Source organism: Mesoplodon bidens, assembly GCF_964165515.1.
Source record: "Mesoplodon bidens genome assembly, chromosome: X".
NCBI classification, from domain to species: Eukaryota; Metazoa; Chordata; class Mammalia; order Artiodactyla; family Ziphiidae; genus Mesoplodon; species Mesoplodon bidens.
Genome location: NC_138163.1, coordinates 90,657,399 through 90,676,194, shown reverse-complemented (window position 1 = coordinate 90,676,194; position 18,796 = coordinate 90,657,399). Strand labels below are relative to the sequence as shown.

Sequence of the window (18,796 nt, the reverse complement as noted above, 5' to 3'; positions counted from 1 at the left end):
CTTGTTCCTGATCTTAGTGGAAATGGTTTCAGTTTTTCACCATTGAGGACGATGTTGGCTGTGGGTTTGTCATATATGGCCTTTATTATGTTGAGGAAAGTTCCCTCTATGCCTACTTTCTGCAGGGTTTTTATCATAAACGGGTGTTGAATTTTGTCGAAAGCTTTCTCTGCATCTATTGAGATGATCATATGGTTTTTCTTCTTCAATTTGTTAATATGGTGTATCACATTGATTGATTTGCGTATATTGAAGAATCCTTGCATTCCTGGAATAAATCCCACTTGATCATGGTGTATGACCCTTTTAATGTGCTGTTGGATTCTGTTTGCTAGTATTGTGTTGAGGATTTTTGCATCTATGTTCATCAGTGATATTGGCCTGTAGTTTTCTTTCTTTGTGACGTCCTTGCCTGGTTTTGGTATCAAGGTGATGGTGGCCTCGTAGAATGAGTTTGGGAGTGCTCCTCCCTCTGCTATATGTTGGAAGAGTTTGAGAAGAATAGGTGTTAGCTCTTCTCTAAATGTTTGATAGAATTCGCCCGTGAAGCCATCTGGTCCTGGGCTTTTGTTTGTTGGAAGATTTTTAATCACAGTTTCAATTTCAGTGCTTGTGATTGGTCTATTCATATTTTCTATTTCTTCCTGATTCAGTCTTGGCAGGTTGTGCATTTCTAAGAATTTGTCCATTTCTTCCAGGTTGTCCATTTTATTGGCATAGAGTTGCTTGTAGTAATCTCTCATGATCTTTTGTATTTCTGCAGTGTCAGTTGTTACTTCTCCTTTTTCATTTCTGATTCTATTGATTTGAGTCTTCTCCCTTTTTTTCTTGATGAGTCTGGCTAATGGTTTATCAATTTTGTTTATCTTCTCAAAGAACCAGCTTTTAGTTTTATTGATCTTTGCTATCGTTTCCTTCATTTCTTTTTCATTTATTTCTGATCTGATCTTTATGATTTCTTTCCTTCTGCTAACTTTGGGGTTTTTTTGTTCTTCTTTCTCTAATTGCTTTAGGTGCAGGGTCAGGTTGTTTACTCGAGATGTTTCCTGTTTCTTAAGGTGGGATTGTATTGCTATAAACTTCCCCCTTAGAACTGCTTTTGCTCTGTCCCATGGATTTTGGGTCGTCGTGTCTCCATTGTCATTTGTTTCTAGGTATTTTTTAATTTCCTCTTTGATTTCTTCAGTGATCACTTCGTTATTGAGTAGTGTATTGTTTAGCCTCCATGTGTTTGTATTTTTTACAGATCTTTTCCTGTAATTGATGTGTAGTCTCATAGCATTGTGGTCGGAAAAGATACTTGATACAATTTCAATTTTCTTAAATTTACCGAGGCTTGATTTGTGACCCAAGATATGATCTATCCTGGAGAATGTTCCATGAGCACTTGAGAAAAATGTGTATTCTGTTGTTTTTGGATGGAATGTCCTATAAATATCAATTAAGTCCATCTTGTTTAATGTATCATTTAAAGCTTGTGTTTCCTTATTTATTTTCATTTTGGATGATCTGTCCATTGGTGAAAGTGGGGTGTTAAAGTCCCCTACTATGAGTGTGTTACTGTTGATTTCCCCTCTTATGGCTGTTAGTATTTGCCTTATGTATTGAGGTGCTCCTATGTTGGGTGCATAAATATTTACAATTGTTATATCTTCTTCCTGGATCGATCCCTTTATCATTATGTAGTGTCCTTCTTTGTCTCTTCTAATAGTCTTTATTTTAAAGTCTATTTTGTCTGATATAAGAATTGCTACTCCAACTTTCTTTTGATTTCCATTTGCATGGAATATCTTTTTCCATCCCCTTACTTTCAATCTGTATGTGTCTCTAGGTCTGAAGTGTGTCTCTTGTAGACAGCATATATATGGGTCTTGTTTTTGTATCCATTCAGCCAATCTGTGTCTTTTGGAGGGGGCATTTAGTCCATTTACATTTAAGGTAATTATCGATATGTATGTTCCTATTCCCATTTCCTTAATTGTTTTGGGTTCGTTATTGTAGGTATTTTCCTTCTGTTGTGTTTCTTGCCTAGAGAAGTTCCTTTAGCATTTGTTGTAAAGCTGGTTTGGTGGTGCTGAACTCTCTCAGCTTTTGCTTGTCTGTAAACGTTTTAATTTCTCCATCAAATCTGAATGAGATCCTTGCTGGGTAGAGTAATCTTGGTTGCAGGTTTTTCTCCTTCATCACTTTAATTATGTCCTGCCACTCCCTTCTGGCTTGTAGAGTTTCTGCTGAGAGATCAGCTGTTAACCTGATGGGGATTCCCTTGTGAGTTATTTGTTGTTTTTCCCTTGCTGCTTTTAATATGATTTCTTTGTGTTTAATTTTTGACAGTTTGATTAATATGTGTCTTGGCGTATTTCTCCTTGGATTTATTCTGTATGGGACTCTCTGTGCCTCCTGGACTTGATTAACTATTTCCTTTCCCATATTAGGGAAGTTTTCAACTATAATCTCTTCAAATATTTTCTCAGTCCCTTTCTTTTTCTCTTCTTCTTCTGGAACCCCTATAATTCGAATGTTGGTGCGTTTAATGTTGTCCCAGAGGTCTCTGAGACTGTCCTCTGTTCTTTTCATTCTTTTTTCTTTATTCTGCTCTGTAGCAGTTATTTCCACTATTTTATCTTCCACCTCACTTATCCGTTCTTCTGCCTCAGTTATTCTGCTATTGATCCCATCTAGAGTATTTTTCATTTCATTTATTGTGTTTTTAATCGATGCTTGATTCATCTTTAGTTCTTCTAGATCCTTGTTAACTGTTTCTTGCATTTTGTCTATTCTATTTCCAAGATTTTGGATCATGGAAATAGAATCTTGGATCAGCTTTACTATCATTATTCTGAATTCTTTTTCAGGTAGACTGCCTATTACCTCTTCATTTGTTAGATCTGGTAGGTTTTTATCTTTCTCCTTCACCTGCTGTGTGTTTTTCTGTCTTCTCATTTTGCTTATCTTACTGTGTTTGGGGTCTCCTTTTTGCAGGCTGCAGATTCGTAGTTCCCGTTGTTTTTGGTGTCTGTCCCCAGTGACTAAGGTTGTTTCAGTAGGTTGTGTAGGCTTCCTGGTGGGGGGGACTAGTGCCTGTGTTCTAGTGGTTGAGGCTCGATCTTGTCTTTCTGGTGGACAGGTCCACGTCTGGTGGTGTGTTCTGGGGTGCCTGTGGCCTTATTATGTTTTTAGGCAGCCTCTCTGCTAATGGGTGGGGTTGTATTCCTGCCTTGCTAGTTGCTTGGCATAGGGTGACCAGCACTGTAGCTTGCTGGTCGTTGACTGAAGCTGGGTGCTGGTGTTGAGATGGAGATCTCTGGGAGATTTTCGCCGCTTGATATTATGTGGAGCTGGGAGGTGTCTTGTGGACCCATGTCCTGAAGTTGGCTCTCCCACTTCAGAGGCACAGCACTGACTCCTGGCTACAGCACCAAGAACTTTTCATCTACCCGGCTTAGAATAAAAAGGAGAAAAAGTAGAAAGAAAGAATTAGTAGAAGAAAGAAAGAGAAAGAGAAAGAAACGAAGAAGGAAAGGAAGGAAGGAAGAAAGAAAGAAAGAAAGGAGGGAGGGAGGATGGAAAGAAAGAAAGAAAGAAAGGAGGGAGGGAGGAAGGAAAGAAAGAGTGAAAGGAAGAAGGGAGGGAGGGAGAGAGGAAGGAAAGAAAGAAAGACAGGAGGGAGGGAGGGAGGAAGGAAAGAAAGAAAGAAAGGGGCGGAGGGAGGGAGGGAGGAAGGGAAGGTAGGAAAAAAGAAAGAGGGAAGATAAAGTAAAATAGAATAAAGTATAAAATATAGTAGCGTTATTAAAAATAAAAAAGTAATTATTGAAAAACACAAACAAACAAAAAACGGACGGATAGAACCCTGGGACCTATGGTGGAAGCAAAGCTATACAGAGAAAATCTCACACAAAGCATACACATACACATTCACAAAAAGAGAGTAGGGGGAAAAAATCGAAAATCTTGCTCTCAAAGTCCACCTCCTCAATTTGGGATAATTCGTTGTAAAAAGAGGAAAAGGGGAAAAAGTCTGAAATCTTGCTCTCAGAGTCCACCTCCTTAATTTGGGATAATTTGTTGTAAAAAGAGGAAAAGGGTTAAAAATCTTAAATCTTGTCCTCAAAGTCCACCTCCTCAATTTGGGATGATCCACTGTCCATTCATGCAGTCCACAGACGCAGGGCACATCAAGTGGACCGTGGAGCTTTAATCCGCTGCCACCGAGGCTGCACAGAGAGATTTCCCTGTCTCTTCTCTGCTCTCACAGCTCCCGGGTCTCAGCCTTAGACCTAGCCCCGCCTCTGCGTGTTGGTTGCCGGAGGGCGTCCATTCTTCGCTCAGACAGGACTGGTTTAAAGGAGCCGCTGATTCGGGGGCTCTGGCTCACTCAGGCCGAGGGGAGGGAGGGGCACGTAGTGTGGGGCGGGCCTGCGGCGGCAGCGGCCGGCGTGACGTTGCACCAGCCCGAGGCGCTCCGTGCGCTTTCCCGGGGAAGACGTCGGTGGGTCCCGGGACCCCAGCAGTGGCGGGCTGCACAGGCTCCCCGGAAGGGGGGTTGGATGGTGACCTGCACTCGCACACAGGCCTTGTGGCGGCGGCGGCGGCAGCAGCAGCCCCAGCATCCCACGCCCGTCTCCGGGGTCCGCACCTTTAGCCGCAGCTCGCGCCCGTCTCTGGAGCTTCTTTAAGCAGCGCTCTTAATGCCCTCTCCTCACGCACCAGGAAACAAAAGGGAAGAAAAAGTCCCTTGCCTCTTCGGCAGCTCCAGACTTTTTCCCCGGACTCCCTCCGGGCTAGCAGCGGCGAACCAACCCCTTCAGGCTCTTCCTGCCGCCAGCCCCAGTCCTCTCCCTGCGCTCCGACCGAAACCCGATACCCGAGCCTCAGCTCCCAACCCTGCCCGCCCTGGCGGCTGAGCAGACAAGCCTCTCGCGCTGGTGAGTGCCGGTCGGCCCCTATCCTCTGTGCGGGAATCTCTCCGCTTTGCCCTCCACACCCCGGTTGCTGTGCTCTCCTCGGCTACTCCGAAGCTTTCCCCCTCGGCCACCCGCAGTCTCCGCCCGCGAACGGGCTTCTGGTGTGTGGAAACCTTTCCTGCTTCACAGCTCCCTCCCACTGGTGCAGGTCCCGTCCCTATCCTTTTGTCTCTGTTTATTCTTTTTTCTTTTGCCCTACCCAGGTATGTGGGGAGTTTCTTGCCTTTTGGGGGGTCTGAGGTCTTCTGTCAGCATTCAGTAGGTGTTCTGTAGGAGTTGTTCCACGTGTAGATGAATTTCTGATGTATCTGTGGGGAGGAAGGTGATCTCCGCGTCTTACTCTTCCGCCATCTTCCTCTGGACTGTACCTGCAGTTTTGTAACTTGCTTTTTTTTTCTTTTTCTTTTTTACAAATTTATTGGAGTATAGTTGCTTCATTGTGGTGTATTAGTTTCTGCTTTATAACAAAGTGAATCAGTTATACATATACATCTGTTCCCATATCCCTTCCCTCTTGCATCTCCCTCCCTCCCACCCTCCCTATCCCACCCCTCCAGGAGGTCAGAAAGCACTGAGCTGATCTCCCCGTGCTATGCGGCTGCTCCCCACTAGCTATCTACCTTACGTTTGGTATTGTATATATGTCCATGCCTCTCTTTCGCTTTGTCACAGCTTACCCTTCCCCCTCCCCATATCCTCAAGTCCATTCTCAAGTAGGTCTGTGTCTTTATTCCTGATTTACCCCTAGGTTCTTCATGACATTTTTTTTTCTTAAATTCCATATATATGTGTTAGCATACGGTATTTGTCTTTCTCTTTCTGACTTACTTCACTCTGTATGACAGACTCTAGGTCTATCCACCTCATTACAAATAGCTCAATTTCGTTTCTTTTTATGGCTGAGTAATATTCCATTGTATATATGTGCCACATCTTCTTTATCCATTCGTCGGAAGCTGGACACTTAGGTTGTGTCCATCTCCAGGCTATTGTGAATAGAGCTGCAATGAACATTTTGATTTATGTCTCTTTTTGAATTATGGTTTTCTCAGGGTATATGCCCAGTAGTGGGATTGCTGGGTCATATGGTAGTTGTATTTGTAGTTTTTTAAGGAACCTCCATAGTGTTCTCCATAGCGGCTGTACCAATTCACATTCCCACCAGCAGTGCAAGAGTGTTCCCTTTTCTCCACACCCTCTCCAGCATTTACTGTTTGTAGATTTTTTGATGATGGCCATTCTGACTGGTGTGAGGCGATACCTCATTGTGGTTTTGATTTGCATTTCTCTAATGATTAATGATGTTGAGCATTCTTTCATGTGTTTGTTGGGAGTCTGTATATCTTCTTTGGAGAAATTTCGATTTAGGTCTTCTGCCCATTTCTGGATTGGGTTGTTTGTTTATCTGCTACTGAGCTGTATGAGCTGCTTATAAATGTTGGAGATTAATCCTTTGTCAGTTGCTTCATTGGCAAATATTTTCTCCCATTCTGAGGGTTTTCTTTTGGTCTTGTTTATGGTTTCCTTTGCTGTGCAAAAGCTTTGAAGTTTCATTAGGTCCCATTTGTTTATTTTTGTTTTTATTTCCATTTCTCTTGGAGGTGGGTCCAAAAGGATCTTGCTGTGATTTATGTCATAGAGTGTTCTGCCTATGTTTTCCTCTAGGAGTTTGATAGTATCTGGCCTTACATTTAGGTCTTTAATCCATTTGAGCTTATTTTTGTGTATCGTGTCAGGGAGTTATCTAATCTCATGCTTTTACATGTCCCTATCCCGTTTTCCCAGCACCACTTATTGAAGAGGCTGTCCTTTCTCCACTGTACATTCCTGCCTCCTTTATCAAAGATAAGTTGACCATATGTGCGTTGGCTTATCTCTGGGCTTCCTATCCTGTTCCATGGATCTATCTTTCTGTTTTTGTGCCAGTACCACACTGTCTTGATTACTTTAGCTTTGTAGTATAGTCTGAAGTCAGGGAGCCTGATTCCTCCAGCTCCATTTTTCGTTCTCAAGATTGCTTTTGCTATTCCAGGTCTTTTGTTTTTCCATACAAATTGTGAATTTTTTTCTTCTAGTTCTGTAAAAAATGCCAGTGGTAGTTTGATGGGGATTGCATTGAATGTGTAGATTGCTTTGGGTAGTAGAGTCATTTTCACAATATTGATTCTTCCAATCCAGGAACATGGTATATCTCTCCATCTATTTGTATCATCTTTAATTTCTTTCATCAGTGTCTTATAATTTTCTGCATACAGATCTTTTGTCTCCTTAGGTAGGTTTATTCCTAGATATTTTATTCTTTGTGTTGTAGTGGTAAATAGGAGTGTTTTCTTGATTTCACTTTCAGATTTTTCATCATTAGTGTACAGGAATGCCAGAGATTTGTGTGCATTAATTTTGTATCCCACTACTTTACCAAATTCATTGATTAGCTCTAGTAGTTTTCTGGTAGCATCTTTGGGATTCTCTATGTATAGAATCATGTCATCTGCAAACAGTGACAGCTTTACTTCTTCTTTTCCAATTTGAATCCCTTTTATTTCCTTTTCTTCTCTCTTTGCTGTGGCTAAAACATCCGAAACTATGTTGAATAAGAGTGGTGAGAGTGGGCAGCCTTGTCTTGTTCCTGATCTTAGTGGAAATGGTTTCAGATTTTCACCATTGAGGACGATGTTGGCTGTGGGTGTGTCATATATGGCCTTTATTATGTTGAGGAAAGTTCCCTCTATGCCTACTTTCTGCAGGGTTTTTATCATAAATGGGTGTTGAATTTTGTCAAAAGCTTTCTCTGCATCTATTGAGATGATCATATGGTTTTTCTCCTTCAGTTTGTTAATGTGGTGTATCACGTTGATTGATTTGCGTATATTGAAGAATCCTTGCATTCCTGGAATAAACCCCACTTGATCATGGTGTATGATCCTTTTAATGTGCTGTTGGATTCTGTTTGCTAGTATTTTGTTGAGGATTTTTGCATCTATGTTCATCAGTGATATTGGCCTGCAGTTTTCTTTCTTTGTGACATCCTTGTCTGGTTTTGGTATCAAGGTGATGGTGGCCTTGTAGAATGAGTTTGGGAGTGTTCCTCCCTCTGCTATATTTTGGAAGAGTTTGAGAAGCATAGGTGTTAGCTCTTCTCTAAATGTTTGATAGAATTCGCCCGTGAAGCCATCTGGTCCTGGGCTTTTGTTTGATGGAAGATTTTTAATCACAGTTTCAATATCAGTGCTTGTGATTGGTCTGTTCATATTTTCTATTTCTTCCTGATTCAGTCTTGGCAGGTTGTGAATTTCTAAGAATTTGTCCATTTCTTCCAGGTTGTCCATTTTATTGGTATAGAGTTTCTTGTAGTAATCTCTCATGATCTTTTGTATTTCTGCAGTGTCAGTTGTTACTTCTCCTTTTTCATTTCTAATTCTATTGATTTGAGTCTTCTCCCTTTTTTTCTTGATGAGTCTGGCTAATGGTTTATCAATTTTGTTTATCTTGTCAAAGACCCAGCTTTTAGCTTTATTGATCTTTGCTATCGTCTCCTTCATTTCTTTTTGATTTATTTCTGATCTGATCTTTATGATTTCTTTCCTTCTGCTAACTTTGGGGGATTTTTCTTCTTTTTCCTCTAATTGCTTTAGTTGCAAGGTCAGGTTGTGTACTCGAGATGTTTCCTGTTTCTTAAGGTGGGATTGTATTGCTATAATCTTCCCTCTTAGAACTGCTTTTGCTTCATCCCATTGGTTTTGGGTCGTCGTGTCTCCATTGTCATTTGTTTCTAGGTATTTTTTTACTTCCTCTCTGATTTCTTCAGTGATCACTTCGCTATTAAGTAGTGTATTGTTCAGCCTCCATGTGTTTGTATTCTATACAGATCTTTTCCTGTAATTGATACCTAGCCTCATAGCATTGTGGTCGGAAAGGACACTTGATACCATTTCAGTTTTCTTAAATTTACCAAGGCTTGATTTGTGACCCAAGGTATGATCTATCCTGGAGAATGTTCCATGAGCACTTGAGAAAAATGTGTATTGTGTTGTTTTTGGATGGAATGTCCTATAAATATCAATTAAGTCAATCTTGTTTAATGTGTCATTTAAAGCTTGTGTTTCCTTATTTATTTTCATTTTGGATGATCTGTCCATTGGTGAAAGTGGGATGTTGAAGTCCCCTACTATGAGTGTGTCACTGTCGATTTCCCCTTTTATGGCTGTTAGTATTTGCCTTATGTATTGAGGTTCTCCTATGTTGGGTGCATAAATATTTACAATTGTTATATCTTCTTCTTGGATCGATCCCTTGATCATTAAGTAGTGTCCTTCTTTGTCTCTTGTAATAGTCTTTATTTTAAAGTCTATTTTGTCTGATATGAGAATTGCTGCTCCAGCTTTCTTTTGATTTCCATTTGCATGGAATATCTTTTTTCATACCCTTACTTTCAGTCTGTATGTGTCTCTAGGTCTGAAGTGTGTCTCTTGTAGACAGCATATATATGGGTCTTGTTTTTGTATCCATTCAGCCAATCTGTGTCTTTTGGAAGGGGCATTTAGTCCATTTACATTTAAGGTAATTATCGATATGTATGTTCCTATTCCCATTTTCTTAATTGTTTTGGGTTCGTTATTATAGTTATTTTCCTTCTGTTCTGTTTCCTGCCTAGAGAAGTTCCTTTAGCATTTGTTGTAAAGCTGGTTTGGTGGTGCTGAACTCTCTCAGCTTTTGCTTGTCTGTAAACGTTTTAATTTCTCCATCAAATCTGAATGAGATCCTTGCTGGGTAGAGTAATCTCGTTTGCAGGTTTTTCTCCTTCATCACTTTAAATATGTCCTGGCAGTCCAGTCTGGCTTGTAGAGTTTCTGCTGAGAGATCAGCTGTTAACCTTATGGATATTACCTTGTGTGTTATTTGTTGTTTTTCCCTTGCTGCCTTTAATATGTTTTCTTTGTGTTTAATTTTTGACAGTTTGATTAATATGTGTCTTGGCGTATTTCTCCTTGGATTTATTCTGTATGGGACTCTCTGTGCCTCCTGGACTTGATTAACTATTTCCTTTCCCATATTAGGGAAGTTTTCAACTATAATCTCTTCAAATATTTTCTCAGTCCATTTCTTTTTCTCTTCTTCTTCTGGAACCCCTATAATTCGAATGTTGCTGTGTTTAATGTTGTCCCAGAGGTCTCTGAGACTGTCCTCAGTTCTTTACATTCTTTTTTCTTTATTCTGCTCTGCAGCAGTTATTTCCACTATTTTATCTTCCACCTCACTTATCCGTTCTTCTGCCTCAGTTATTCTGCTATTGGTCCCATCTAGAGTATTTTTAATTTCATTTATTGTGTTGCTCATCGTTGCTTGATTCACCTTTAGTTCTTCTAGGTCCTTGTTAACTGTTTCTGGCATTTTGTCTATTCTATTTCCAAGATTTTGGATCATCTTTACTATCATCATTCTGAATTCTTTTTCAGGTAGACTGCCTATTTCCTCTTCATTTGTTAGGTCTGGTGGGTTTTTGTCTTGCTCCTTCACCTGCTGTGTGTTTTTCTGTCTTTTCATTTTGCTTATCTTACTGTGTTTGGGGTCTCCTTTTTGCAGGCTGCAGGTTCGTAGTTCCTTTTGTTTTTGGTGTCTGTCCCCAGTGGCTAAGGTTGGTTCAGTGGGTGGCGTAGGCTTCCTGGTAGAGGGGACTGGTGCCTGTGTTCTGGTGGATGAGGCTGGATTTTGTCTTTTGGTGGGCAGGTCCACGTCTGGTGGTGTGTTTTGAGGTGTCTGTGGACTTATTATGATTTTAGGCAGCCTCTCTGCTAATGGGTGGTGTTGTATTCCTCTCTTGCTAGTTGTTTGGCATAGGGTGTCCAGCACTGTAGCTTGCTGGTCATTGCGTGAAGCTGGGTGCTGGTGTTGAGATGGAGATCTCTGGGAGATTTTAGCCATTTGATATTATGTGGAGCTGGGAGGTGTCTTGTGGACCCGTGTCCTGAAGTTGGCTCTCCCACCTCAGAGGCCCAGCACTGACTCCTGGCTGCAGCACCAAGAACCATTCATCCACACAGCTCAGAATAAAAGGGTGAAAAAGTAGAAAGAAAGAAATAGTAGAAGTGGAAAGAAAGAAAGAAAGAGAGAAGGAAAGAAAGAAAGGAGGGAGGGAGGAAGGAGGGACGGTAGGAAAAAAAGATAGTGAGAAGATAAAGTAAAATAGACTAAAGTATGATAAAATATATTAGTTATTAATATAAAAATAATTATTGAGAAAGGAAAGACAAACAAACAAACAAAAAAACCAGACGGATAGAACCCTGGGAAAAATGGTGGAAGCAAAGCTATACAGAGAAAATCTCACAAAGAAGCATACACATACACATTTACAAAAAGAGGAAAATGGGAAAAAAATCATAAACTTGCTCTCAAAGTCCACATCCTTAATTTGGGATGATTCGTTGTCTAAAGGAGGGAAGGACAGAAGGAAGGAAGGAAGGAAGGAAGGAAGGAAGGAAGGAAGAAAAGATAAAGTAAAATAAAATAAAGATAAAATAAATAAAGTTATTAAAATAAAAATCGGACGGATAGAACCCTAGGACAAATGGTGGAAGCAAAGCTGTACAGACAAAATCTCACACAGAAGCATACACATACACACTCACAAAAAGAGGAAAAGGGGGAAAAATCATAAATCTTGCTCTCAAAGTCCACCTCCTCAGTTTGGGATGATTCGTTGTCTATTCACGTATTCCACAATTGCAGGGTACATCAAGTGATTGTGGAGCTTTAATCTGCTGCTACTGAGGCTGCTGGGAGAGATTTCCCTTTCTCTTCTTTATTCTCACAGCTCCCGGGTCTCAGCTTTGGATTTGGCCCAGCCTCTGCGTGTAGATTGCCGGAGGGCGTCTGTTCTTCACTCAGACAGGACGGGGTTAAAGGAGCAGCTGCTTCGGGGACTCTGGCTCACTCAGGCCGGGGGGAGGGAGGGGTATGGAGTGTGGGGCGAGCCTGCGGTGGCGGAGGCCGGAGTCACGTTTCACCAGCCCAAGGCGCGCCGTGCGCTCTCCCGGGCAAGCCGCCCCTGGATGCCGGGACCCCGGCAGTGGTGGGCTGCACAGGCTCCCCAGAAAGGGGGCGTGGACAGTGACCTGCGCTCGCACACAGGCCTCTTGGCGGCGGCAGCAGCAGCAGCCCCAGCGTCCCACGCCCGTGTCTGGGGTCCGCACTTTTAGCCGCGGATCGCGCCCATCTCTGGTGCTCCTTTAAGCAGCGCTCTTGATCCCCTCACCTTGCGCACCAGGAAACAAAGAGGGAAGAAAAAGTCTCTTGCCTCTTCAGCAGGTCCAGACATTTTACCGGACTCCCTCCCGGCTAGCCGTGGTGCACTAACCCCTTCAGGGTGTGTTCATGCCGCCAACCCCAGTCCTCTCCCTGCTCTCCGATTGAAGCCCGAGCCTCAGCTCCCAGCCTTGTCCACCCCGGCGGCCTAGCAGACAAGCGTCTCGGGCTGGTGAGTGCCGGTCGGCACTGATCCTCTTTGCGGGAATCTATCCACTTTGCCCTCCACACCCCTGTTGCTGTGCTCTCCTCCTCTACTCCGAAGCTTCCCCCCACCCGTCACCCGCAGTCTCCGCCCGCGAAGGGGCTTCCTAGTGTGTGGAAACCTTTCCTCCTTCACGGCTCCCTCCACTGGTGCAGGTCCCGTCCCTATCCTTTTGTCTCTGTTTATTCTTTTTTCTTTTGCCCTACCCAGGTACGTGGGGTGTTTCTTGCCTTTTCGGGGGTCTGAGGTCTTCTGCCAGCGTTCAGTAGGTGTTCTGTAGGAGTTGTTCCACGTGTAGATGAATTTCTGGTGTATCTGTGGGGAGGAAGGTGATCTCCGTGTCTTACTCTTCCGCCATCTTCCAGCCTATAGCAGCACATATTTAAAGTTATGAAAAGGAAAAACCTACAACCAAGATTACCCAGCAAGTATCTCATTCAGATGCGATGGAGAAATCAAAACCTTTACAGACAAGCAAAAGCTAAAAGAATTCAGGATCACCAAACTAGCTTTACAACAAATGCTAAAGGAACTTCTCTAGACAGGAATCAAAGAGGAGAAAAACCCTGACAATAAGAAACCCAAAACAGTTAAAAAAAAATGGTAACAGGAGCATACATATTGATAATTACCTTAAATGTGAGTGGATTAAATGCTCCAACCAAAAGGCATATGGCTGAATGGATACAAACACAGGATGCATATGTATGCTGCCTACAAGAAACCCACTTCAGACCTAGGGACACATAATACAGAGTGAAAGTGAGGGGATGGAAAAAGATATTCCATCCAAATGGGAATCAAAAGAAAGCTGGAGTAGCAATTCTCATATCAGACAGCATAGACTTTAAAATAAAGACTATTAGAAGAGACAAAGAAGGACACTACTTAATGATCAAGGGATCGATCCAAGAAGAAGATATAACAATTGTAAATATTTATGCCCCCAATATAGGAGCACCACAATACATAAGGCAAATGTTAACAGCCATTAAAGGGGAAATTGACAGTAACACAATAATAGTAGGGGACTTTAACACCCCACTTTGACCAATGGACAGATCATGCAAAATGTAAATAAATAAGGAAAGACAAGCTTTAAATGACACATTAAACAAGATGGACTTAATTGATATTTATAGGACATTCCATCCAAAAACAACAGAAAACAGTTCTCAAGTGCTCATGGAACATCCTCCAGTACAGATCGTATCTTAGGTCACAAATCAGGCCTTGGTATATTTAAGAAAATTGAAATCGTATTAGGTATCTTTACTGACCACAACACTATGAGGCTAGATATCAATTACAGGAAAGAAACTGTAAAAAATACAAACACATGGAGGCTAAACAATACACTACTAAATTACCAAGAGATCCCTGAATAAATCAAAGAGGAAATCAAAATTACCTAGAAACAAATGACAGTGAAAACACGATGACCCCAAACCTATAGGATGCAGCAAAAGCAGTTCTAAGAGGAACGTTTATATCAGTACAGTCCTACCTCAAGAGACATCTCAAATAAACAACCTAACCTTTCACCTAAAGCAGCTAGAGAAAGGAGAACAAAAAAAACCCAAAGTTAGCAGAAGGGAAGAAATCATAAAGATCCAATCCGAGAGAAGTTTTTTTTGTTTGTTTGTTTTTGTTTTTTTTTGTTTTTTTTGCAGTACGCGGGCCTCTCACTGTTGTGGCCTCTCCCGTTATGGAGCACAGGCTCCGGACGTGCAGGCTCAACGGCCATGGCTCATGGGCCCAGCCGGACTTGAGGATATGGGGAGGGGGAAGGGTAAGCTGTGACAAAGTGAGAGAGAGGCATGGACATATATACACTACCAAATGTAAAATAGATAGCTAGTGGGAAGCAGCCGCATAGCACAGGGAGATCACCTCAGTGGTTTGTGGCCACCTAGAGGGGTGGGATATGGAGGGTGGGAGGGAGGGAGATGCAAGAGGGAAGAGATATGGGAAATGTATATGTATAACTGATTCACTTTGTTATAAACAGAAACTAACACGCCACTGTAAAGCAATTATACTCCAATAAAGATGTCAAAAAAAAAAGATCCAATCCGATATAAATGAAAAAGAAATGAAGGAAACGATAGCATAGGTCAATAAAAAAAAAGCTCGCTCCTTGACAAGATAAAAAAAATTGATTTACCATTAGCCAGACTCATCATAGAAAAAAGGGAGAAGACTCAATTCAACAGAATTAGGACAGGAAAAACCTGACACTGCAGAAATACAATGTATCATGAGAAATTACTACAAGTAGCTATATGCCAATAAAATGGACACTGGAATAAATGGCACAATTCTTAGAAAAGCACAACCTCCCGAGAGCTGAACCAGGATGAAATAGAAAGTATAAATGGATCCCTCATAAGCACTGAAATTGAAAATGTGATTAAAAATCTTCCAACAAACAAAAGCCCGGGACCAGATGGCTTCACAGGCGAATTCTGTCAAACGTTTAGAGAAGAGCTAACATCTATCCTTCTCAAACTCTTCCTAAATATAGCAGCGGGAGGAACACTCCCAAACTCATTCTATGAGGCCACCATCACCCTGATACCAAAGCCAGACAAAGATGTTACAGAAAAGGAAAACTACAGGCCAATATCACTGATGAACATAGATGCGAGAATCCTCAACTAAACACTAGCAAACAGAATCCAACAGCACATTAAAAGGATCATACACCATGATCAAGTGGGGTTTATCCCAGGAATGCAAGGATTCTTCAAAATACGCAAATCAATCAATGTGATACACCATATTAACAAATTGAAGGATAAAAAGCATATGTTAATCTCAATAGATGAGAAAAAGCTTTTGACAAAATTCAACACCCACTGATGATAAAAACCGTCCAGAAAATAGGCATAGTGGGAACTTAACTCAGCCTAATAAAGGCAATATATGACAAACCCACAGCCAACATCATTCTCAGTGGTGAAAGCTGAAAACATTTCCACTAAGATCAGGAACGAGACAAGTTTGCTGACGCTCAGCAGTATTATTCAACGTAGTTTTGGAGTCAGACAAAAATAAATAAAAGGAATCCAAATCAGAAAAGGAGTAAAACTGTCACTGTTTGCAGATGACATGATACTGTACATAGAGAATCGTAAAGATGCTACCAGAAAACTACTAGAGTTAATTTGGTAAAGTAGCAGGATACAAAATTAAGGCACAGAAATCTCTTGCATTCCTATACACTAATGATGAAAAATATGAAAGAGAAATTAAGAAAAAGCTCCCATTTACCATTGCAACAGAAGAATAAAATACCTAGGAATAAACCTATGTAAGGAGACAAAAGACCTGTATGCAGAAAACTATGAGACACAGATGAAAGAAATTAAAGATGATACAAACAGATTGAGAGATATACAGTGTTCTTGAGTTGGAAGAATCAACACTGTGAAAATGACTATACTACCCGAAGCAATCTACAGACTCAATGCAATCCCTATCAAACTACCAGTGGCATTTTTCACAGAACTAAAACAAAAAATTTCACAATTTGTATGGAAACACAAAAGACCCCGAATAGCCGAAGCAATTTTGAGAAAGAAAAACGGAGCTGGAGGATTCAGGCCCCCTGATTTCAGACTATACTACAAAGTTACAGTAATCAAGACAGTATGGTACTGGCACAAAAACAGAAATATAGAGGAGTGGAACAGAATAGAAAGCCCAGAGATAAACCCACGCACATATGGTCATCTTATCTTTGACAAAAGAGGCAAGAATGTACTATGGAGAAAAGACAGCCTCTTCAATAATTGGTCCTGGGAAAACTGGACAGCTTCATGTAAAGGAATGAAATTAAAACACTCCCTAACACCGTACACAAAAATAAACTCAAAATGGATTAAAGAAGTAAATGTAAGGCCAGACAGTATGAAACTCTTAGAGGAAAACATAAGGCAGAACACGCTATGACATATATCACAGGAAGATCCTTTTTGACCCACCTCCTAGAGAAATGGAAATAAAAACAAAAATAAACAATTGGGACCTAATGACACTTAAAATCTTTTGCACAGCAAAGGAAACCATAAACAAGCTCAAAAGACAACCCTCAGAATGGGAGAAAATATTTGCAAACGAAGCAACTGACAGAGGATTAATCTCCAAAATATACAAGCAGCTCATGCAGCACAGTATCAAGAAAACAAACAACCCAATCCAAAAATGGGCAGAAGACCTAAACAGACAGTTCTCCAAAGAAGAGATACAGGTTGCCAACAAACACATGAAAAGATGTTCAACATCACTAGTCATTAGAGAAATGCAAATCAAAACTACAATGAGGTATCACCTCACACTGGTCAGAATGGCCATCATCAAAAAATCTACAAACAATAAATGCTGGGGAGGGTGTGGAGAAAAGGGAACCCTCTTGCACTGTTGGTGGGAATGTAAATTGATACAGCCACTATGGAGAACAGTATGGAGGTTCCTCAAAAAACTAAAAGTAGAGCAACCACACGACCCAGCAATCCCACAACTGAGCATATACCCTGTGGAAACCATAATTCCAAAAGAGTCATGTACCACAATGTTCATTGCAGCACTGTTTACAATAGCCAGGACTTGGAAGCAACCTAAGTGTCCATTGACAGATGAATGGATAAAGAAGATGTGGCACATATGTACAATGGAATATTACTCAGCCATAGTAAGAAACGAAATTGAGTTTTTTGTAGTGAGGTGGATGGACCTAGAGTCTGTTATACAGCATGAAGTAAGTTGGAAAGAGAAAAACATATACCGTATGCTAACACATATGTATGGAATCTAAAAAAAAAAAAACGGTTCTGAAGAACCTAGGGGCAGGACAGGAATAAAGATGCAAATGTAGAGAATGGATTTGAGGACACAGGGATGGGGAAGAGTAAGCTGGGACGAAGTGAGGGAGTGGCATGGACATATATACACTACCAAATGTAGAAGAGATAGCTAGAGGGAAGCAGCCACATAGCACAGGGAGATCAGCTCGGTGCTTTGTGACCACCTAGAGGGGTGGGATCGTGAGCGTGGGAGGGAGACGCAAGAGGGAGGAGATATGGGGATATATGTATACTCATAGCTGATTCTCTTTGTTATACAGCAGAAACTAACACAATATTGTAAAGCAATCACACTCCAGTGAAGATGTTAAAAAAGTATTAATAATGTAAATTATTAAATAATAAAAAATAAATAGGTTTTAAAATTATTGAAAATGAGTGACTTCCCTGCTGGTCCAGTGGTAAAGAATCCGCCTTCCAATGCAGGGGACGCGGGTTCGATCCCTGGTTGGGAAACTAAGATCCCGGGATCACGGGACAAGTAAGCCTGCATGCCACAACTACCGAACTCGTGCGCTTCAATGAGAGAGCCTGCATGCCGCAAACTACAGAGTCCATGCGCCCTGGAGCCCGCAGCCATAACTACAGAGAGAAAAACCCACACGCCACCACTAGAGAGAAGCCCGTGCCACAACGAAAGATCCCACATGCCTCAACGAAGATCCGAAGTACTGCAACTTAAGATCTCAAGCAGCCAAATAAATAAATGAAAACTATTAAAAACGAAAGGTATTAAACATTATTTACAATGCGATTGTGTGTGTGTGTGTGTGTGTGTGTGTACCAAGGAACTGTATGTTGAAGTCCATTCAGTTGTAGAAAGGAACTTGTAAAATTGTTTATATTTTTAAATCTCATTTCTTTAAGATTTCTATTTCACTGTGCACAGTAAAATCCTGACAAAATGGAGTTTTTTTAAAAAAAAAAAAAAAACCCGGGGACTTCCCTGGTGGTGCAGTGATTAAAAGTCCGCCTGCCGATGCAGGGGACACGGGTTCAAGCCCTGGTCTGGGAAGATCCCACATGCTGTGGAGGAACTAAGCCCGTGGGCCACAACTACTGACGCCTGTGTGCCTAGAGCCCGTGCTCCACAACAAGAGAAGCCACTGCATGGAGAAGCCCGCGCACCTCAACGAAGGGTAGCCACAGCTCGCCACAACGAGAGGAAGCCCGCACACAGCAACGAAGACCCAGTGCAGCCAAAAAAAAAATACAAAAACAAAACTAAACAAAACAAAACGAAAAAACATCCAATGCATTACAGTGGAACTTGGCAGAGCTAGGCAGCCAGGGATTTGGGCATCTGACTGAGAACCAAGTCCATCTTTGTCTCATTTGTGTTGTGGTTCCACCTGGTGGTCATGTCCCACTCTAGTTTAATCATCATTGGGGACAATTCTTTACACAGGCTGGCTGAAACTTCCAGGACATTGGTTGGTGCCCTGTTGTCGACT

General features: G+C 41.5%; 1 protein-coding gene across 1 annotated transcript in view; it reads left to right on the top strand.

Moving 5' to 3' along the window:
* The window catches only part of LOC308609412 (elongator complex protein 1-like), a gene marked incomplete at its 5' end in the record, with an annotated part of 37,679 nt that extends 20,806 nt beyond the window's left edge, over positions 1–16,873 (top strand). Inside the window, one exon of the mRNA XM_081223087.1 lies at positions 12,685–16,873. Coding sequence (XP_081079213.1) covers positions 12,685–12,743 — 59 coding nt within the window. The 3' untranslated portion in view covers positions 12,744–16,873. The remainder of the gene's footprint in view (positions 1–12,684) is intronic.
* Between the last annotated feature and the right edge of the window lie 1,923 nt (positions 16,874–18,796).